We start from the raw sequence: 23707 nt of genomic DNA on the forward strand, positions 1-23707 counted from the left end.
TGTGTCAGTGCCCACCTCCCCTCCTCTCCTGCTGCTGTAGTTTCATTTAAAGTTTCATATCCTGTCTACAGTCTGTTTAATAATCCTGTGTGCCCCTGTGTCTGTTTTTTTATAAAAATAAGCCATTCTTTACAAGTATAGAGTGTCACTCGCCGCTCACGTGACCCGCCACCTCTTTCCTCCTCTCCTCTTCCCCTCCCAACTGACATTAGTGAGGAATCCTTGGCCCCGCCCGCTGCAGACAGCTGTCAGCCGGAGAGAGGAGAGAGCCGACGGGTCACGTGAGCGGCCCTCGGCCCTCTGAAAACTGGTAAAGAACAGCCTATTTTTTAAAAACACAGACACACAGGCACACATGATTATTAAACAGAACAGACAGGATGGTATGAAGTGGCTTAACAACCACTTAAAAGGGGAAGTTGAGATTCCAGGGGGGGGCATTTGCCCCCCCCTTGCCCCTACCTGCGGATGCCCATGCATATCTGGATACCTTGAATGCACATGATGTATGTTAAAATGTGATACCCATGTCCTTATTCTGTACAGGTGTTGGTGCTAAAAATGCAGACAGTCCTTTAGTCTACATTAGGAGGTCCAGAACATCACACGCGCTCATTATTTTGAATGTGACAATTGGCCAGATAGTGGCAGACGCTGTAAAGTGCAAATACAATGCAGACCGAGGCCAATATACTGGACAGTGACCCCAAAAGATAGAGAGACATTCTCTTCTCGGCAGGGAATCGGACCAGGCATGTGAAGGGCCCAGGGCACAGGTAAGTAGAGCATTCAATGGGGTCACCAGACACCATTGGCAGATGCCACCAGATCAAGAAGTAGAGGAATGTCAGTTCTCCCACCAGCCGCAGGAAGATGCAGAACAAGTAGAGGACAAGTAATGTTCTCTGATGGTGGAAATCAAGCACCAAATCCTTGTGGGCAACGTCCGATGACCACGTCCCTATCAAAGGCCCGTGTGGGCAGTCAGCTTTGCTTCTCACGGCAGATTTGGTGAGTTTGTGCCGTAGCTGGGAGGTGAAAAGCTCCATGAGGAGGACGGAAATCACGAAGAAGACGTAGGCGCTGTTCCACAGGGAGACAATGGGCACGCTGAAGTGGTTGCTGAAACAAGATTTCCGACAGAACTCAGAGGTTTCGTTGCCCCGGCAGTCAAAGTCTAAGTCCAGTTTGCCCCAGGGGAGCTCAGATACGTAGAGAGCAAGAAGACGGACCACAGCGAAACCAAACCACATAGTCCTCCCCGTGTAGTCTGTGGTGGCTTCCAGAGCTGTGCGGAGGATCGGGATGAGGCCAGTGACCATTGCCATCTATAATACAGAAAAAGAAATGTGTTCATTAGAGGGGCGCATCAATTTTTCTAATTACCATCCTCAAGGGAACCTCTAAGCATTGAAACATGGTTGCTGCCATTACTGATGTTTTACTGGTGTATGATTTGGGCTGTCATCTTTGTCTCCCCTCAGAAACAGAACGGAGTCCCGGGCATCTTAATTAATAATATGTTTAAATACATTTTATGAGTGTGTGATGTAGATGGACACCCCATATTGACATTATCCTGTACCTAAGGGTTTCAGAACATGGGACAAATGGGAGGTTGAACTTCCAGTGCGTTCCAGTACACAAAAAAAAAAAAAAAAAAGTAGAACATGCTGCATTTTTCCTGCGCTGGACTGTACTGTAACGCTGTAAAATGCACCAAAAACGCACTGGAACACAAATCTTCTTATTTAACCACTTGCCGACCGCCCCACGCAGATTTACTGCGGCAGGGTGGCTCAGCTGCACATAATCATATAGATCTACGTGATTATGTGCACACGGTTTTGGCGGCGATTAGACACAGCGGGAGGCAGACTGCGGGAAGAGCGGGCTCAATCGCCGCCGGCCTCCCGCGATCTTTGGCAAAACTGACAGGAGAGCCGTCTGGTATGTAAACAATGTCAGAGAGGCAGGGAAAGATCTCGTGATTCACTTACTGTCTGTACGAATTTATCCATGAGGAATAAAGGATATTATTGATTTCAAATTTTGCCTTGAGTGCGGTCCTACTTTTGGATATTCTACTACTACGGATGACGGATCTGACCTGCACCAGGCTCAACATCACACCTGAGCGGCTTTTCTTTGTTTGATTTCACATACAGTAAGTGACAGTGCTGGGACACACAGTAAGTGACAGTGCTGGGACACACAGTAAGTGATACTGTGTGTCCCAGCACTAAGTGACAATGCTGGGACACACAGTAAGTGACAGTGCTGGGACATACAGTAGGTGACAATGCTGGGACACACAGTAAGTGAAAATGCTGGGACATACAGTAAGTGACAGTGCTGGGACACACAGTAAGTGACAGTGCTGGGACATACAGTAAGTGGCAGTGCTGGGACACACAGTAAGTGACAATGCTGGGACATACAATATGTGTGCTGGGACACACAGTAAGTGACAATGCTGGGACATACAATATGTGTGCTGGGACATACAGTAAGTGACAATGCTGGGACATACAATATGTGTGCTGGGACACACAGTAAGTGACAGTGCTGGGACACACAGTAAGTGACAGTGCTGGGACATACAGTAAGGGACAATGCTGGGACATAATACAGTAAGGGGCAGTGCTGGGACATAATACAGTAAGTGACAATGCTGGGACATACAGTATGTGACAGTGCTGGGACATACAGTGACAATGCTGGGACATACAGTAAGTGACAATGCTGGGACATACAGTAAGTGACAGTACTGGGACATACAGTGACAGTGCTGGGACATACAGTAAGTGACAGTGCTGGGACACACAGTAAGTGACAATGCTGGGACATACAATATGTGTGCTGGGACACACAGTAAGTGACAGTGCTGGGACATACAGTAAGTGACAGTGCTGGGACATACAGTAAGTGACAATGCTGGAACATACAGTGACAGTGCTGGGACATACAGTAAGTGACAATGCTGGGACATACAGTGACAGTGCTGGGACATACAGTAAGTGACAGTGCTGGGACATACAGTGACAGTGCTGGGACATACAGTGACAGTGCTGGGACATACAGTATGTGACAGTGCTGGGACACACAGTGACAGTGCTGGGACATACAGTAAGTGACAGTGCTGGGACACACAGTGACAGTGCTGGGACACTTCGGGGGAAATTTACTAAAACTGGAGCACTCAGAATCTAGTGCAGCTGTGCATGGTAACCAATCTGCTTCTAACTTCAGCTTGTTCAATTAAGCTTTGACAATAAAACCTGGATGCTGATTGGTTTCCATGCAGATCTGCACCAGATTTTGCATTCTCTAGATTTAATAAATGACCCCTACAGTGACAATGCTAGGACACACAGTATGTGACAGTGCTGGGACATACAGTATGTGACAGTGCTGGGACATACAGTATGTGACAGTGCTGGGACATAACCCGAGTCCCTCCCTGCAGTACACAGGTATAAATATTTCTGCGGAGTTTTATTGGTTGTTTGCTTTTGCCTCAGGTAATGTTTCTACAAAAAACAGAAAGTTACATTGTGTCGGATTCGGATGTTATGTTGCTGGAGGAGAAATCTTCTGGTGTTTGCAGACGCTGTGCTGCTTGTTATTTTATCACACCAATATAATGCAAATCTACAACAAGCAATAAAATCAATATTATCTGCTCAAGGGGACGTTTGTTCTGTAAAGAACGACTCAAAGCGGAGAAGCATCTTTACTCTGGAAACTGGTGGTGTCACCGGATCAGGGCGCACTCTACAGTGCCTTTAAAAAGTATTCAAACCCCTTAAATTTCCTACATTTTGTCATGTTACAGGTAAAACATAAATGTTCTTTAAATATTGGGATTTTAAATAGAGTATTTTTATTTTAAATATTTTTTTAAATATTATTTAATATTAATTATAAATATTAATAATTAAATTATTATTATTATTAATAAATATTAAGTATTAAATATTAGATTTTAAATATAAATTATTATAATTTTAAATAATGGGATTTTATGTGATGGACCAACACAAAGTGGCACATAACTGTGAAGTGGAAGGAAAATGATAAATGGTTTTCAAAATGTTTTACAAATAAATATGTGGAAAGTGTGTTGTGCATTTGTATTTAACCCCCCCCCCCCTTTAACCACTTCAGCCCCAGAAGATTTTACCCCCTTCCTGACCAGGTCCTATTTTGCAAATCGGCACTGCGTTACTTTAACAGACAATTGCGCGGTCATGCGACACTGTACCCAGACAACATTTACATTCTTTTCCCCCCACAAATAGAGCTTTTTTTGGTGGTATTTGATCACCTGTGCGATTTTTATTTTTTGCACTATAAGCAAAAAATTTTGCAAAAAAAAAAAAAACAAAACAATATTTTTCACATTGTGCTATATAACATTCCCAAACAAAAAAATGTAAAAATTTAAATTTGTTTACATTTTAGGCCAATTTGTTTTCTGCTACATATTTTTGGTAAAAAAAAAAAAAAAAAATAAGCGTATTTTGATTGGTTTGCGCCAAAGTTATTGTGTCTACTAACTACGGGAAAGATTTATGTCATTTTTTTTTTTTTTACTAGTAATGGCGGCGATCTGCGATTTTTTGCGGGAGAGGCAGGGAAAGATCGCGTGATTCACTTACTGTCTGTACGAATTTATCCATGAGGAATAAAGGATATTATTGATTTCAAATTTTGCCTTGAGTGCGGTCCTACTTTTGGATATTCTACTACTACGGATGACGGATCTGACCTGCACCAGGCTCATCATCACACCTGAGCGGCTTTTCTTTATTTGATTTCACATACAGTAAGGCCCCATTCACACTAGTGCGACTTGTCCCGCGATTTTGGACCGCAAAATCGCATGACAAGTCGTTTTCCATTATTTTCAATGAGCCCCTTTCATATCAGTGCGTTTTGAAGTCGCACCGACTTCAAAGTAGTTCCTGCACTACTTTGCCACGATTTTAATGCATTTTGAGGCATATAGCCTTGCCCATGCTTTCAAAATCGCGGCAAAAATCGCGCCGCGAAATCGCGGCAAAATTGCATTGCAGTAGTGTGAAAGGGGCCTAAGTGGCAGTGCTGGGACATACAGTAAGTGGCAAGGGACAATGCTGGGACATACAGTAAGGGACAATGCTGGGACATACAGTAAGGGACAGTGCTGGGACACACAGTAAGTGACAGTGCTGGGACACACAGTAAGTGACAGTGCTGGGACATACATTAAGTGACAATGCTGGGACATACAGTAAGTGACAATGCTGGGACATACAGAAAGGGACAATGCTGGGACATACAGTATGTGACAGTGCTGGGACACACAGTAAGTGACAGTGCTGGGACATACAGTAAGTGACAGTGCTGGGACATACATTAAGTGACAATGCTGGGACATACAGTAAGGGACAATGCTGGGACATACAGTAAGGGACAATGCTGGGACATACAGTATGTGACAGTGCTGGGACACACAGTAAGTGACAGTGCTGGGACATACCGTAAGTGACAGTGCTGGGACATACAGTAAGGGACAATGCTGGGACATACAGTAAGGGACAGTGCTGGGACATACAGTAAGTGACAATGCTGGGACACACAGTAAGTGACAATGCTGGGACACACAGTATGTGACAATGCTGGGACACACAGTAAGTGACAGTGCTGGGACATACAGTAAGTGGCAGTGCTGGGACATACAGTAAGTAACAATGCTGGGACATACAGTAAGGGACAATGCTGGGACACACAGTAAGTGACAGTGCTGGGACACACAGTAAGTGACAGTGCTGGGACATACAGTAAGTGGCAATGCTGGGACAGTAAGTGACAGTGCTGGGACATTCAGTAAGTGACAATGCTGGGACACAGTATGTGACAGTGCTGGGACACACAGTATGTGACAGTGCTGGGACATACAGTAAGTGGCAATGCTGGGACATACAGTAAGTGGCAGTGCTGGGACATACAGTAAGTGGCAGTGCTGGGACAGTGCTGGGACAGTGCTGGGACAGTGCTGGGACATACAGTATGTGACAGTGCTGGGACACACAGTAAGTGAAAATGCTGGGACACACAGTAAGTGACAGTGCTGGGACATACAGTAAGTGACAGTGCTGGGACATACAGTAAGTGACAGTGCTGGGACACACAGTAAGTGAAAATGCTGGGACATACAGTAAGTGACAATGCTGGGACACACAGTAAGTGACAGTGCTGGGACATACAGTAAGTGAAAATGCTGGGACATAAAGTAAGTGACAGTGCTGGGACACACAGTAAGTGACAATGCTGGGACATACAGTAAGTGACAGTGCTGGGACGTACAGTAAGTGACAGTGCTGGGACGTACAGTAAGTGACAGTGCTGGGACGTACAGTAAGTGACAGTGCTGGGACATACAGTAACAGACAATGCTGGGACATAATACAGTAAGTCGCAATGCTGGGACATACAGTAAGTGACAATGCTGGGACATACAGTAAGTCGCAATGCTGGGACATACAGTTAGTCGCAATGCTGGGACATACAGTAAGTGATAATGCTGGGACACACAGTAAGTGACAGTGCTGGGACAGTGCTGGGACACACAGTAAGTGACAGTGCTGGGACATACAGTAAGTGACAATGCTGGGACATACAGTAAGTGACAATGCTAGGACACACAGTATGTGACAGTGCTGGGACACACAGTAAGGGACAATGCTGGGACACACAGTAAGGGACAATGCTAGGACACACAGTATGTGACAGTGCTGGGACATACAGTAAGGGACAATGCTGGGACATACAGTAAGGGACAATGCTGGGACATACAGTAAGGGACAATGCTGGGACACACAGTATGTGACAGTGCTGGGACATACAGTAAGGGACAGTGCTGGGACATAACCCGAGTCCCTCCCAGCAGTACACAGGTATAAATATTTCTGCGGAGTTTTATTGGTTGTTTGCTTTTGCCTCAGGTAATGTTTCTACAAAAAACAAAAAGTTACATTGTGTATATAGGAGGATCACAGGCGCTCTGTGATCATTCCAGGGAGAAGAACGGTCAGCTGTGTTTACAACACCCGACCATTCTTCTCTCTGTGGGGCGCGATCGCGGGTGTCAGGCGCCTAACACACGCATCGGCATCCCTGCTGATGAGAGCGAGCGCCGTACATGTACGGCGATTCGCCCAGGAGCGGCTGCCTGCCGCAGTACATCTGCGGCGGGCGGTCGTAAAGGAGTTAGCTGGATACACACTATACAACTTTTGTGGTTAGATTTCCTTTAGGCCCCATTCACACTAGTGCGACTTGTCCCGTGATTTTGGACCGCACAATTGCATGACGAGTCGTTTTCCATTATTTTCAATGAACCCCATTCATATCAGTGCGTTTTGAAGTCGCACCGACTTCAAAGTAGTTCCTGCACTACTTTGCCACGATTTGATTGCGTTTTGAGCCATAGCCATTGCTTTCAAAATTGTGTCAAAATCGCGGCAAAGTGGCGGCAAAATCGCGTCGCATAAGTGTGAAAGGGGCCTTAGATTTACCTTCAGCTATGCAGTTTGTGGGCCTGCCTGATTGCATACAAACTGAAAGTGTTTAGGTTTGACCTCATATTATATGGTTTTGGTAACTCTAAGGCATGGGTGTCCAACCTTTTGGCTTCTCTGGGCCACACTGAGTGTAGAGAAATGTTCTCGGGCCGCATATAAAATATATACTATAGTTAAAGAGGTTGTAAACCCCCAAAAAAATGTTTTTTTCTTTTTGCAACCTGCAAGAGAAACACATAATGAGCTAGTATGCATCACATACTAGCTCATTATGAAATACTTACCTTAGAACGAGCCCCCGCCGTGCCGTCCGCTTACCTGTATGACGGGCGACATGACCCGTCTTCCGGGATCGTGGCATCCGGCCATCTGATTGGCTGGAGCCGCGGTGACGGCACTCCCGCGCACAAACGCCGACGGTCACGGCACCGGGCTCTGAAGGAACGGCACGAGCGGCCGTTCCTTGAGAGCGCATGCGCCAGTGATGCAACTGGCTGCATGTAAGGTAAATATCTCCTAAACTGCAATAAAACGTAAAAGTGTAGCGCTAAAGAAAAAATTGATAATCAAAAAAATGATAAATTAGTGTCCAAATGAATAAATCACTAATAATCACAATAGTGTGTTAGGAATGTCCAATCAAATGAGTCCCCAACAAAACAACTGATGTGAAGAAAAAACATAAATCCGCAAGTGCAATAATCCAAGGGGGGGAGGGATTCTTCCCGGGACACCAAGGGTATGTGAAGGAAGGGAACTCATTTAATTGGACATTCCTAACACACTATTGTGATTATTAGTGATTTATTCATTTGGACACTAATTTATCATTTTTATGATTATCAATTTTTTCTTTAGCGCTACACTTTTACGTTTTATTGCATTTTGAGTCATTGTTGGTTGATTTTGTGTTGGCTGCTGATATTTTATCATTCCTTTTTATTCAATATACTAGCGCGGAAATTTTCTATTTTTATTCTTAAATATCTCCTAAACGGTACAAGTTTAGGAGATATTTACAGTACCTATAGGTAAGCCTTAATATAGTATCACCTATAGGTACAAGTTACAGAGGAGGGTTTACTTCCTCTTTAAGGTATACAAGTAATAAAACGGCGCTGCGCCCTTCCCGAGCTGCCGCGCCCCCCTCCCCCCAGCACTAATTTAACACAACTAGTGGATGATCCGCCAGAGGCAGCCTCTGCCTACAGTTAGTTGGAAGCCGCTGTGGCCGTGCCCCTGACTCAACTTCCTTCCTCCCCAGCAAAAAATAAATAAAAAATTGTCAGGGGGCAGTGGGCCGCATTGCATGCAGTTCCGGGCCGCATGCGGCCCCCGGGCCACAGGTTGGACATGCCTGCTCCAAGGGCTCTTTCACACACTGAGTCCGTTGGACGGACTCCGTTTTTCTCAGCGGGGGATCGATCCGCCTATCCCCCACTGAGCAGGAGGATGACAGCTGTTGTGCGCTCTGCGTGCGGAGACACCGCTGTCAGTTCCCCATGCATCTCTATGGGGGAATCGGATGGGAACGGACCGTCGGAACCCAAATTGTTCAGTACTGCCACCTACTGTCCTTACTGGGTAACACAGACATCGCTCTTAGTTGCAGAGTTACATTATCTGTTTACCATGGTTCTATACTGGATGCATACTCAATACCTCTGCATCTATTAACCACTTTACCACCGGAGGATTTTGCTGTCTTACGTCCAGGCCACTTTTTGCGATTCAGCGCTGTGCAACTTTAACTGACAATTGCGCAGTCGTGCGACGCCGTACCCAAACAAAATTTACGTCCTTTTTTTCCCACAAACAGAGCTTTCTTTTGGTGGTATTTGATCACCTGTGTGATTTTTACTTTTTGTGCTATAAACAAAAAAAGAGCGACAATTTTGAAAAAATAACAATATTTTTAACATTTTTTTATATGAAATTCCCCCCAAAAAAATGTAAAAATCTAAATTTTTTTAAATTTTTGGCCAATTTGTTTTCTGCTACCTATGTTTGGTAAAAAAAAATCACAATAAGCGCATTTTGATTGGTTTGCGCAAAAGTTATTGCGTTTACTAACTAAGGGAAAGATTTCTGTCATTTTTGGTGTTTTTTTTTTTAAAGCGTAATGGCGGCGATCTGCGATTTTTTTTTTTGCGGGACTGCGACATTGCAGCGGACAGATCGTACCCTTGACTGAAATTTTTGACACTTTTGGGGGTACCAGTGACATTTCTACAGTAATCAGTGCTATAAATATGCACTGTTACTGTAAAAATGACACTGGCCGGGAAGGGGTAAACCGTATAGGTGATCAAGGGTTTAAATGTGAGACTAGGGGAGTGTTTCTAACTGTATGGGTGAGGGGCTTGTGAAATGACCATAGAGACCTGTGATCCGATATAGAAGGTCATCATTCCAGGGAGAAGAACGGTCAGCTGTGTTTACAACACCCGACCGTTCTTCTCTCTCAGCGGGGCATGATCGCGGGTGTCAGGCGGCAATCGGAGCCCCCTGACACACGCATCGGCATCCCTGCTGATGAGAGCGAGCGCCATACATGTACGGCGATTCGCCCGGGAGCGGCTGCCTGCCGCAGTACATCTACGGCGGGCGGTCGTAAAAGGAGTTAGCTGGATACACACTATACAACTTTTGTGGTTAGATTTCCTTTAGATTTACCTTCAACTATGCAGTTTGTGGGCCTACCTGATTGCATACAAACTGAAAGTGTTTAGGTTTGACCTCATATTATATGGTTTTGGTAACTCTAAGGGCTCTTTCACACACTGAGTCCGTTGGACGGACTCCGTTTTTCTCAGCGGGGGATCGATCCGCTGATCCCCCGCTGAGCAGGAGGATGACAGCTGTTGTGTGCTCTGCGTGCGGAGACACCGCTGTCAGTTCCCCATGCATCTCTATGGGGGAATCGGATGGGAACGGACCGTCAGAACCCAAATTGTTCAGTACTGCCACCTACTGTCCTTACTGGGTAACACAGACATCGCTCTTAGTTGCAGAGCTACATTATCTGTTTACCATGGTTCTATACTGGATGCAAGGGTGTAGGAACCCACACAAATCTGGGGGGGGGGCAGCACTTTTACTCGCCAGGTATATGTACCCCAATGATTGCAGAGTGCCCACAGCATTGTACTCCAATGATTGCAGAGTGCCCACAGCATTGTACCCCAATGATTGCAGAGTGCCACAGCATTGTACCCCAATGATTGCAGAGTGCCACAGCATTGTGCCCCAATGATTGCAGAGTGCCACACAGCATTGTACCCCAATGATTGCAGAGTGCCACAGCATTGTCTCCCAATCAATGCAGAGACCAGCGTGCGTGCTCCCTTCAACCCAATGCACTTACCTGGCGGCGGCGGCTCGGCTATCGGCGGCGGCGGGAAGGTGAGCGGCTTCTCCCTCGTCCTCTTCTGCGGCGGGAACCGGCGGGCGGCCTCTCCTCTTCTCTGCGGCGGGAACCGGTGGGAAGGTGAGCAGGGGTGAGCGGCGGTGACGGTGAGTGACTGACGTACGCACCGGCACCGCCCCCATTGCGACGTCAGCGATCGGATGTCCTGGATGATGATTGGTCCAGGCTGGAGACTGGACCAATCACAGCCAGGACATCAGGAAGGTGGGGGTGGCCAAGCGCTCTTTCCTGCGCCCAGGTTACGCCTCCAGAAGGCAGCCAATAGGCGCCTTTCTGGGTCGTAAACCCCACCCCCATTCAGTAGGTGTTCGGAAGCTGAATAATCAGCACTGTCCAAGTACTAAACTGGGGGGATTTCACCATACCTGTCCCCCCCCCCCCCCCCCGCATTATTTCCTGGGGGGGATGTGTCCCCCCCCCGTCCCCCCCCCGGTTCCTACGCCCATGACTGGATGCATACTCAATACCTCTGCATCTATTAAGTGAAGTTCATTTTGAAGCTACCCTCTCTCTGATCATTTGGCTGACCCCCACACCTGTTACAGCCATATAATGTACCTATTATATAGGTTTATTTCTGTCATTAGATTCAGTCATTACCTTCTAGTTTTATCAAAATAATATCAGTTTCAGGGTTAAATTGATACTGTATGTACTGTATGTCTATAATTATGAGTTTACAGCCATGGTTTATAACCAGCCCACGGCGGAGAAGACATGCTGAGCACCTTGATCTATCCTTACATGGGAAACATCGGAGGCAGCATTGTCTAAGGAGTCATACATAAAATGTTTGATGATCGTATCACTCACTACTTTCTATGAAAATGAGTCACAGTTGGAATGAGCTCAGCCGGCTAGAGTCAATCAACACTCCCATGAAACCTGTGCGCCTTGCCAACCATCAACTGCCAGCAGCTAGAGGATGTAGACAAGTAGGGAGTAGATAGGTCACGGGATCTTTTATCAGCTGTCAGTTAGTCCCTAGAAATGTAAAAGGAAGCCAAAGTCCATGACAGCACCCTGTTCTTTTTTCTACCACTTTGACCCCACTAATCAAAGGTTTAGTACTGCCAAGTATACAAGAGGTAGTAGGGAAAGCAGCATAATTGGGGTGTTTTTTCTCATCATTCCTAGAGCAGCCATCCTCAACCATGATTCCATGGAACTCTAGGGTTCCTCCTGAGGTTGCTAGGGTTCCTCAGACTGTGGATGATTAGTGATTTGACCTCCCATCTGATGGTGTCTTCATAGTTCCAGGGCCAAGGTCACTTGGCCTAGCCAGCAGCATAACTGCATATTTGCTATATATATAGGCCACCACATTAAGGTGCATTCTTCCCAATTTTGTTTATTAAAAGTCTTGCAATCAATAAGCATAAAATCAATATACATAAATAAATATATACATATTTACATGAAAAGGGAAAAAATACATAGCAAGTTCTGCTCTCAAATAAAGAATGGCTTTACAGCAAAAACAAAACTCACATCATGAAACACATCATTACCGGGAAAAATAATCTTAATTAGACTCACACCACCACACCAGACATCAAACCTGCGAGGTCAAGAAACAAAAACCACTCCCATTATGCATGCAGCCCTTCTTCAAAAATGAAGATATTAACTAACAAAAGCTAAGGGTGTGAAAGAAATAGCATAGGAAAAAAGCTTTTCACCCAGAGATGGACAGTTCACCAAAAGAAGGTCTGATATTCCTCCACGCCCTTATCCAGACCGCTCGAGGCTCCCTGCCCTTCTCAAGACCCCGAATCTTCCCAACCTCACCCAGAATATCGTACACCACCACCTCGACAGGGAGGACTTTCTTCCGCAGGGTAATCTGGCACCGTGCATTCCACGTGAAGTAACGGACAACTATACTAACTAGAAAAAGTGTATCCAAATCAAAATCCCAGCGAGTCGGGAATGCCCCGTACACCCACTCCGCATAACTCATGCGATAGAGAAAGGGGATGCCTAGAGCCCTCCCCACCCTTTTATACACCTCTATGTTAAAGGGACACTGGAGCAAAAAGTGGTCCATAGACTCCACTTTACCAACACACTCCGCTCTAGGACAATCCCGATCATCCACAGGGCGATGCTTCAGGTTCCCTCTCACATAGAGCCTTCCATGGAAAGCGAGCCAGGCTTGATCCCTAAACTTCAAAGGGATTCTTCCTAAGTTAATTAAACGCAACCCCTCCCTCATTACGGGGCCTGGGCAATCCCTTAAGGTCAGCGACACACTGAAAGCAGAGCCCAAAATCCTCTTCTCCAGAAGCTTTCTGGGGAGGGACTTGATATCCCCCACTGTCACCTGCCACTGCCTAAGTATTTTCAGACACGGGGCAACATAAGCCGGAAGCTTGCCATGTCGGACTCTCAGACTTTTCACTGGCCCGCCATCTTCCCAGCATCGCAGAAAAGGCCTAAACCAAGATTGAAAAATACCCACCCATCCCGGCGGGGTCTCTGCTAACATATTACCAAGATTATACTTTAAAAAAAGCAGAGAAAAGAAAACTATAGGGTTGACCATTCCTAGACCACCCTCCCGCCTGGACAGGAAAGTTACATTGCGTTTGATCAGGTTCAGCCTATTTCCCCATAACAGTTGGAAAAAGCAGCTGTACACCCTTGCATAGAGAGATTCCGGCAAGATACAGACAAAGCTGACATATAAAAAGATTGGGATCAGGTAATTTTTAATCAAGTCAACCCTTTCCCTCAAGGAAAGTTTCCATTTCTTCCAGCTTGCCACCTTGGCATTGGCATTCAACAACCTGCTTTCCCAATTTCGATGACCATAGTCACCAGGACCAAATTTGATGCCCAACACTTTAATTTCCTGCTGGGGCTCTGGGAAGGCATCCGGAAGTTCGAAGCTTTCACCCTCCTCACCCATCCAGAAAACTTCACTCTTTTCATGATTGATTTTAGAGCCAGAAGCCTCAGTGTACTGCTCTATCACAGAGACCACCTCCTGCGCCTCCTCCATCCCAGAGATAATAACAGACACATCATCGGCATAGGCCACGACCTTCAAAGGCGGCACACCAGCAATGCCCAAAGGCACCCCACACAACGATCCACTCTCTAACCTTCTTATGAAGGGGTCGATTGCGAATACATATAGCAGGGGGCTCAAAGGACACCCCTGGCGCACCCCAGAGCCAACCTCAAAAGGCCGTCCAACCCAACCATTAACAAGTGGGAAGCTCTCAGCCCCTTTATATAATGTTTTCAGCCAATCAATAAACCTCCCCTGCAGGCCGTATCTACCAAGTAGCAAATACAGGTACTCATGATTGACTCGATCAAAAGCCTTCGCCTGATCCAATGCCAGCAAGTACTTTCTCCATCCAGCAGCCCTGCATCGCTCCAAAGCCTCCCGGACAGCTAAAATTGCTGAAAAAGTACTTCTGCCCTGGACCGAGCAGTGCTGATGGTTGGACAACAAATCGCCTGCTACTGACGACAAGCGCCAAAAAAGAATCTTCGCCAAGATCTTTCTATCAACATTGAGAAGACTGATGGGGCGCCAGTTCTCAATTATTGAGGGGTCTTTACCTTTTGACAGAAGAATCACAGCGGATTGCCTCATGGAGGGAGGGAGAGAACCCTCATCTAAACAGCTGTTATAAACCTCCGCTAAAAAGGGAGCCAGAATGGACTTAAAACACTTGTAAAATTCAGCTGTCAACCCATCTGGCCCAGGCGACTTTTTGGTAGCCAGCTTCTCTATAGCACGAACTACCTCATCAGCTGAAATTGGTTCTGTCAAATCCATCAAAGGCAATGTATCATTTCCCAATCCTGAAGTAGAATCCAGAAAGCTTTCCATCCTGTCCCGACTAAGGTCCTTTCTTCCCAGAAGGTCTGCGTAATATGACCTGAAGATCTCCAGGATCCCTGATCTGGACTTAACCAGGGAACCCGTACTATCCCTCAGACCTATGACCGTCTTAACTGCTATGCCTTGCTTACAGTTCTGGTAAGGATCAGGCGAGTGATATTTCCCATAATCTCTCTCCAGAACCAAGGAGGCATGCCGGTCGTATTGACACTTCCTAAGAAGAAGCTTTACCTCCGAGATCTCCCCTGGATCTCCTCCATACGAGACAAGACGATCAAGCTTCCTCCGCAAATGCTGGTAGGCAATATACATACCAAGCTGCTTCTTCTTACTTATGGTCTTGAAAAGTCCAATCGCCCTTTGTTTCACAAGCTCCCACCACTCTGACTTACTGCTGCAAAAGTCCAGAATAGAAACCTGTGCCTGAAAAAAATCCTCAAAGGATTGTCTTACCTCTACATCTTCCAGGAGAGCCGAATTCAGTTTCCAGGTACCCCTTCCCCTGGGTGGAGTGTCCGAGGCATTCAGAGTCACAGACAGCATACAGTGGTCAGAGAACTCCACCGCCCTCAACTCAGGAGCCGAGAAAGCAGAGTTCTCCTTTAAAAAAAACCTATCTATCCTACTCTGACTATTCCCTCTCTGAAATGTGAATCCCGTGCTGCCAGGGCAGTGCTTAATGTGCACATCTACCAGGCCTGCTTGTCTAACCATATCTCTAAGAAAAACGCTATCATAACCCAGCCTGTCTATGGAGACCCTCCTGTCTTCAGGCCTAATTATGGTGTTAAAGTCACCTCCAAAGACAACCTGCTGGGATGTAAAAAGGAAGGGCTTGATCTTTGTGAGGAGGCATTTCCTGTCCCATTTTGACTGCGGTCCATAGATATTGATTAGGCGCAGGTCCTGCCCCCTAACAGAGACGTCTAAGACCATGCATCTCCCCATTTCTACCTCAATTATCCGCCGGCACGTTACCATATCGGTTTTAAAAAGAACCGCTACTCCGCTGCAAGGCTCAGCCGCAAGAGACCAAAAGGAGGGACCGCATCTCCACTCCCTTTTTGCTAGATGGACATCGGCCAAAGTATTGAGCCAGGTCTCTTGCAAAAATAAAATCTCAGCATCAAACTCACTGAGCAAAAATAAGGCAATATCACGAGCTCTTGCAGATTTCACGCTGGCGACATTAATGGTCGCCACCTTTATCAGAGCGGGCACTGCCATCAGGATGATTGGGGTAGTCGTTTCTTAACCTCCACCACACTCTCATCACCCGAAACAGCTCTCTTTACACTATGTGACTCCCCCTCATCCATAGATGATAAACAAATAGATAAATCCGACACCAACTCCTCCCCTGATAAAACCGAAAATGTGTTGCCAAGAGGAACCCCTTTTGGCTCTAACTGTAAGGAAGAAAAGACCACTTTACTGGTCTTCCTCTTCTTCTTTTTCTTCCTCTTTGTCCTCTCCCACCCCTCCTCATCCGAATCCTCCACAACAGAGGGTGAGACATGGGACATGGACACCCCTCCCTCAACCCCATCGACCCCACCACCATCCAGCACCCCTGCACCCTCTTGGCCGCGTTTGCGGTGTCGAGAGACAGGGACTGGAGGTGGAGTAGGCCGAGGGGGAAGATCCACTATACCCGCCCCCCCAGCAGCTTCCGCTAGTCTGGAGGATCTACGCACAGTAGATGTAGGAACAACCACAGGAGGGACAGACTCAGGGACCACATCACCAGGGGAAACAAAATCTGACACAACAGACACAGGAAGGACAGACTCAGGGACCACATCACCAGGGGAAACAGAATCTGACACAACAGACAGGAGGGGCAGCAACAATTTCCTCTCTAACTTCAGCTGCTTCATCTTCTTTATCAAGCCTCTGCAGCTCAGTCTCCAATCCTGGCAAGTTATGCAGTGCCTCTGGGCACTGGCTATATGGATGACCCAGCTGCTGGCACAAATTGCACCGAATCTGGGTGCATTCTCTGGCCAAATGGCCTAAATCCTGGCACAGTGAGCACTTCTTGTGGGTGCAGGACGATGCAAAGTGGCCTTTATCACCACATTTATTGCACACCTTAGGCTGACCCTGGTAGAAAATGGTCAGCCTATCCCTACCCAGAAAGGCTGAGCAGGGAAGGTGCTGAACTACATCGCCCAGCACCCCCAATTTTAGTGACACTGTCCAGGCCCCTGTCCATATCCCATGCTCATCAAGGACCTTCCGCAGTGGAGTGAGGACCTCGCCATATCGGCGTAGCCATACTAATAAATCAGCCTCTGGTATGGATTCGTTACGCACCAAAATGGTCACTGATTTTATCAGAGGCTGCCTTGAGATCACCTTTGGCACTAAACCACTCCACTGCTGAAGGCCCTTGCACCTCCTAAATCTTTCCCAGAAGAGATCCAAACTTTCAGGTTTTACAAACGACAAATCAAATTCATAACTCCCCACCGGGCAAATTAAAGCAAAAATATCACAGGCTTTAAACCCCATTTCCAAAATCAACTCAGCCACCCTCCCCCTTACTGGTGGAGTTCCATCCCCCACCCACCTCAACTGTACCACATTCCTCCTCCTATACCCACCAAACCTCCCTGAATTTTGACTAATAACAGACTTCCCACCACCCACCCTGGTGTGACTCCCCAAAGCTGAAGCATAGCTTCCAACATTCCTCCCAGCAGAAAATCCATCAGTTTTTTTTAAATTATCTGACACACACTTAGCAGATAACGATTGCACAGATTCGGGATTGATCTGTGCAATCAAATCTTTCCTCTGCTGAGCAGGAGGAGAAATGTCATTTTTATTTTTCCCAGCATTACTAACCCCTTCACCACCACCCACCACATTCATTGCTTTAACATTAATGTCATTTTTTATACTTGCTGGGATATTTATTATTGCTGTTGTCTTCACAGCAGAATCCATAGTTGCTGCTGCACTGGTAAGAACTCCAGCTGTCATCTTCTCTTCCACTAGGACAGGGTTTTCAGCTGTGGAAATAGCATTCTGTTTTAACACAGCAACAGGTGAAACATTGCAGGAGACTTCCATAGCTGCTTCACTTCCAGCACTATGTTGATCCCCTCCCCCACCAGAAATCTGCTGGTCAATCAGCACTGGAAGACTGGGAGGCTCAGGTGAACATGAAGCATGCTCTTTGGAGCTGGCAGCCATTTTGCTTGCTGTGGGACTACTGGTCTCAGCCAGACCAGCAAAATCCATGCCTGGGGTGTTAGATGCAGGTCCATCCACATTCATCTGATGGTCCGGGAATTCATTGGTCAGGGATTTTCCTTGCATGTCTGCACTCGGTTTCTCCACAGCAGAATCTCCAATAGGTAGCTGTATGCAGAGCTCCTTCTCACCTGGGACACCATCCACTACAGCAGGTGGGGCAGACATGCTGGAAGGCAGCATGATGTACTGGGATTTCTCCACCAGTACTGGCTTTGCTGACTTGAATCTCCTCTGCCCATCCTCAGGGATTTCTGATGGATCATCAGAAAAGACAAACTTGTCTGCTTTCAGGGGTGACTCCATCTCCTGGATAAATGTCAGGGATCCATGTCCACTCTCAACCCCCTGGCTGGTTGCCGCTGGTGATTCCCAGTTCTGGCATGGGGGGAGAGGTGCAGAGGCAGATGGAGCCTGGTCATCCATTAACTGAGCCTGCTGATCCACAGAACTTGCTGATGCTTGGCTGGTAAAACGCCTCTCATTGTCAAACTTTTCTTTAAATGCTCCACTTCGGTCTTTCAGCCTTTCCAATAATAAAGATTGTTCCTTTACCTTTTCTTCCAATTCCTGTAACTCAGGCTTCATGGCTGTGCGATTTTTACTCCAGGCCTGGAAATACTTAGTTTTGAAGGATTTGTGTTCAGCCTTCAAAACTTTAAGTTTTTCTTCCGCTCTCCCAATCGCCCTAAAACGATTGATAACCTTCTGGCTGAAGACATCCGCATTCTCACCAGGGCCTGGACCCACAGACAGGTCCTCCACCTCCTCCTCACTAGGCCCCGTGTCATCAGGGGGATCCCTCCCAGGGCCTCCCCCAGGATCAGGCATTGTTCCTGGGCCAAGCTAGCAAGCAAGGCCCAGGCTTGAAAAGGGCTGGTTCACACAGAGAGCTCTTTGGGTGTGTCCTCCTCCTTCTTCCCACTGACCTCCAATGTAAGGAACATTCTTCCCAATGGCCACCAATGTAAGGGACATTATTCCCACTGATCTCCAATGTAAGGAACATTCTTTTCACTGACCATCAAAGATAGGAGCATTATTCCCAATGGCCACCAATGTAAGGAGCATTCTTTCCACTGACCACCAATGTAAGGAGCATTCTTTCCACTGATCACCCAATGTAAGGGACATTCTTCCCACTGACCACCAATGTAAGGAGCATTCTTCCCACTGACCATCAAAGTAAGGAGCATTCTTCCCACTGACCACCAATGTAAGGGGCATTCTTCCCACTGATCACCAATATAAGAGACATGCTTCCCACTGACCACCAATGTAAGGAGCATTCTTTTCACTGACCATCAAAGTAAGGAGCATTATTCCCACTGACCACCAATGTAAGGAGCATTATTCCCACTGACCACCAATGTAAGGAGCATTATTCCCACTGACCACCAATGTAAGGAGCATTCTTCCCACTGACCACCAATGTAAGGAGCATTCTTTTCACTGACCATCAAATTAAGGAGCATTATTCCCACTGACCACCAATGTAAGGAGCATTATTCCCAATTTTTGTTTATTAAAAGTCTTGCAATCAATAATCATAAAATCAATATACATAAATAAATATATACATATTTACATGAAAAGGGGAAAAAAAAATACATAGCAAATTCTGCTCTCAAATAAAGACTGCCTTTACAGCAAAAACAAAACTCACATCATGAAACACATCATTACCGGGAAAAATAATCTTAATTAGACTCACACCACCACACCAGACATCAAACCTGCGAGGTCAAGAAACAAAAACCACTCCCATTATGCATGCAGCCCTTCTTCAAAAATGAAGATATTAACTAACAAAAGCTAAGGGTGTGAAAGAAATAGCATAGGAAAAAAGCTTTTCACCCAGAGATGGACAGTTCACCAAAAGCAGGTCTGATATTCCTCCACGCCCTTATCCAGACCGCTCGAGGCTCCCTGCCCTTCTCAAGACCCCGAATCTTCCCAACCTCACCCAGAATATCGTACACCACCACCTCGACAGGGAGGACTTTCTTCCGCAGGGTAATCTGGCACCGTGCATTCCACGTGAAGTAACGGACAACTATACTAACTAGAAAAAGTGTATCAAAATCAAAATCCCAGAGAGTCGGGAATGCCCCGTACACCCACTCCGCATAACTCATGCGATAGAGAAAGGGGATGCCTAGAGCCCTCCCCACCCTTTTATACACCTCTATGTTAAAGGGACACTGGAGCAAAAAGTGGTCCATAGACTCCACTTTACCAACACACTCCGCTCTAGGACAATCCCGATCATCCACAGGGCGATGCTTCAGGTTCCCTCTCACATAGAGCCTTCCATGGAAAGCGAGCCAGGCTTGATCCCTAAACTTCAAAGGGATTCTTCCTAAGTTAATTAAACGCAACCCCTCCCTCATTACGGGGCCTGGGCAATCCCTTAAGGTCAGCGACACACTGAAAGCAGAGCCCAAAATCCTCTTCTCCAGAAGCTTTCTGGGGAGGGACTTGATATCCCCCACTGTCACCTGCCACTGCCTAAGTATTTTCAGACACGGGGCAACATAAGCCGGAAGCTTGCCATGTCGGACTCTCAGACTTTTCACTGGCCCGCCATCTTCCCAGCATCGCAGAAAAGGCCTAAACCAAGATTGAAAAATACCCACCCATCCCGGCGGGGTCTCTGCTAACATATTACCAAGATTATACTTTAAAAAAAGCAGAGAAAAGAAAACTATAGGGTTGACCATTCCTAGACCACCCTCCCGCCTGGACAGGTAAGTTACATTGCGTTTGATCAGGTTCAGCCTATTTCCCCATAACAGTTGGAAAAAGCAGCTGTACACCCTTGCATAGAGAGATTCCGGCAAGATACAGACAAAGCTGACATATAAAAAGATTGGGATCAGGTAAGTTTTAATCAAGTCAACCCTTTCCCTCAAGGAAAGTTTCCATTTCTTCCAGCTTGCCACCTTGGCATTGGCATTCAACAACCTGCTTTCCCAATTTCGATGACCATAGTCACCAGGACCAAATTTGATGCCCAACACTTTAATTTCCTGCTGGGGCTCTGGGAAGGCATCCGGAAGTTCGAAGCTTTCACCCTCCTCACCCATCCAGAAAACTTCACTCTTTTCATGATTGATTTTAGAGCCAGAAGCCTCAGTGTACTGCTCTATCACAGAGACCACCTCCTGCGCCTCCTCCATCCCAGAGATAATAACAGACACATCATCGGCATAGGCCACGACCTTCAAAGGCGGCACACCAGCAATGCCCAAAGGCACCCCACACAACGATCCACTCTCTAACCTTCTTATGAAGGGATCGATTGCGAATACATATAGCAGGGGGCTCAAAGGACACCCCTGGCGCACCCCAGAGCCAACCTCAAAAGGCCGTCCAACCCAACCATTAACAAGTGGGAAGCTCTCAGACCCTTTATATAATGTTTTCAGCCAATCAATAAACCTCCCCTGCAGGCCGTATCTACCAAGTAGCAAATACAGGTACTCATGATTGACTCGATCAAAAGCCTTCGCCTGATCCAATGCCAGCAAGTACTTTCTCCATCCAGCAGCCCTGCATCGCTCCAAAGCCTCCCGGACAGCTAAAATTGCTGAAAAGGTACTTCTGCCCTGGACCGAGCAGTGCTGATGATTGGACAACAAATCGCCTGCTACTGACGACAAGCGCCAAAAAAGAATCTTCGCCAAGATCTTTCTATCAACATTGAGAAGACTGATGGGGCGCCAGTTCTCAATTATTGAGGGGTCTTTACCTTTTGACAGAAGAATCACAGCGGATTGCCTCATGGAGGGAGGGAGAGAACCCTCTTCTAAACAGCTGTTATAAACCTCCGCTAAAAAGGGAGCCAGAATGGACTTAAAACACTTGTAAAATTCAGCTGTCAACCCATCTGGCCCAGGCGACTTTTTGGTAGCCAGCTTCTCTATAGCACGAACTACCTCATCCGCTGAAATTGGTTCTGTCAAATCCATCAAAGGCAATGTATCATTTCCCAATCCTGGAGTAGAATCCAGAAAGCTTTCCATCCTGTCCCGACTAAGGTCCTTTCTTCCCAGAAGGTCTGCGTAATATGACCTGAAGATCTCCAGGATCCCTGATCTGGACTTCACCAGGGAACCCGTACTATCCCTCAGACCTATGACCGTCTTAACTGCTATGCCTTGCTTACAGTTCTGGTAAGGATCAGGCGAGTGATATTTCCCATAATCTCTCTCCAGAACCAAGGAGGCATGCCGGTCGTATTGACACTTCCTAAGAAGAAGCTTTACCTCCGAGATCTCCCCTGGATCTCCTCCATACGAGACAAGACGATCAAGCTTCCTCCGCAAATGCTGGTAGGCAATATACATACCAAGCTGCTTCTTCTTACTTATGGCCCTGAAAAGTCCAATCGCCCTTTGTTTCACAAGCTCCCACCACTCTGACTTACTGCTGCAAAAGTCCAGAATAGAAACCTGTGCCTGAAAAAAATCCTCAAAGGATTGTCTTACCTCTACATCTTCCAGGAGAGCCGAATTCAGTTTCCAGGTACCCCTTCCCCTGGGTGGAGTGTCCGAGGCATTCAGAGTCACAGACAGCATACAGTGGTCAGAGAACTCCACCGCCCTCAACTCAGGAGCCGAGAAAGCAGAGTTCTCCTTTAAAAAAAACCTATCTATCCTACTCTGACTATTCCCTCTCTGAAACGTGAATCCCGTGCTGCCAGGGCAGTGCTTAATGTGCACATCTACCAGGCCTGCTTGTCTAACCATATCTCTAAGAAAAACGCTATCATAACCCAGCCTGTCTATGGAGACCCTCCTGTCTTCAGGCCTAATTATGGTGTTAAAGTCACCTCCAAAGACAACCTGCTGGGATGTAAAAAGGAAGGGCTTGATCTTTGTGAAGAGGCATTTCCTGTCCCATTTTGACTGCGGTCCATAGATATTGATCAGGCGCAGGTCCTGCCCCCTAACAGAGACGTCTAAGACCATGCATCTCCCCATTTCTACCTCAATTATCCGCCGGCACGTTACCATATCGGTTTTAAAAAGAACCGCAACTCCGCTGCAAGGCTCAGCCGCAAGAGACCAAAAGGAGGGACCGCATCTCCACTCCCTTTTTGCTAGATGGACATCGGCCAAAGTATTGAGCCAGGTCTCTTGCAAAAATAAAATCTCAGCATCAAACTCACTGAGCAAAAATAAGGCAATATCACGAGCTCTTGCAGATTTCACGCTGGCGACATTAATGGTCGCCACCTTTATCAGAGCGGGCACTGCCATCAGGATGATTGGGGTAGTCGTTTCTTAACCTCCACCACACTCTCATCACCCGAAACAGCTCTCTTTACACTATGTGACTCCCCCTCATCCATAGATGATAAAGTAGATAAATCGGATACTAACTCCTCCCCTGATAAAACCGAAAATGTGTTGCCAAGAGGAACCCCTCCTGGCTCTAACTGTAAGGAAGAAGTGACCGCTTTACTGGTCTTCCTCTTCTTCTTTTTCTTCCTCTTTGTCCTCTCCCACCCCTCATCATCCGAATCCTCCACAACAGAGGGTGAGACATGGGACATGGACACCCCTCCCT

General features: G+C 46.7%; 1 protein-coding gene across 1 annotated transcript in view; it reads right to left on the reverse strand.

Annotated features, from left to right (window-relative positions):
* Positions 1-487: 487 nt before the first annotated feature.
* The window catches only part of LOC309559014 (gap junction beta-3 protein-like), a 28706-nt gene continuing 5486 nt past the window's right edge, over positions 488-23707 (reverse strand). Inside the window, exon 2 of the mRNA XM_082262124.1 lies at positions 488-1328. Within this exon, the coding sequence (XP_082118250.1) occupies positions 603-1328 (726 nt within the window). The 3' untranslated portion in view covers positions 488-602. The remainder of the gene's footprint in view (positions 1329-23707) is intronic.

The sequence above is a fragment of the Pelophylax lessonae genome (genome assembly GCF_965119305.1).
Source record: "Pelophylax lessonae genome assembly, chromosome: 6".
Classification (NCBI taxonomy): domain Eukaryota; kingdom Metazoa; phylum Chordata; class Amphibia; order Anura; family Ranidae; genus Pelophylax; species Pelophylax lessonae.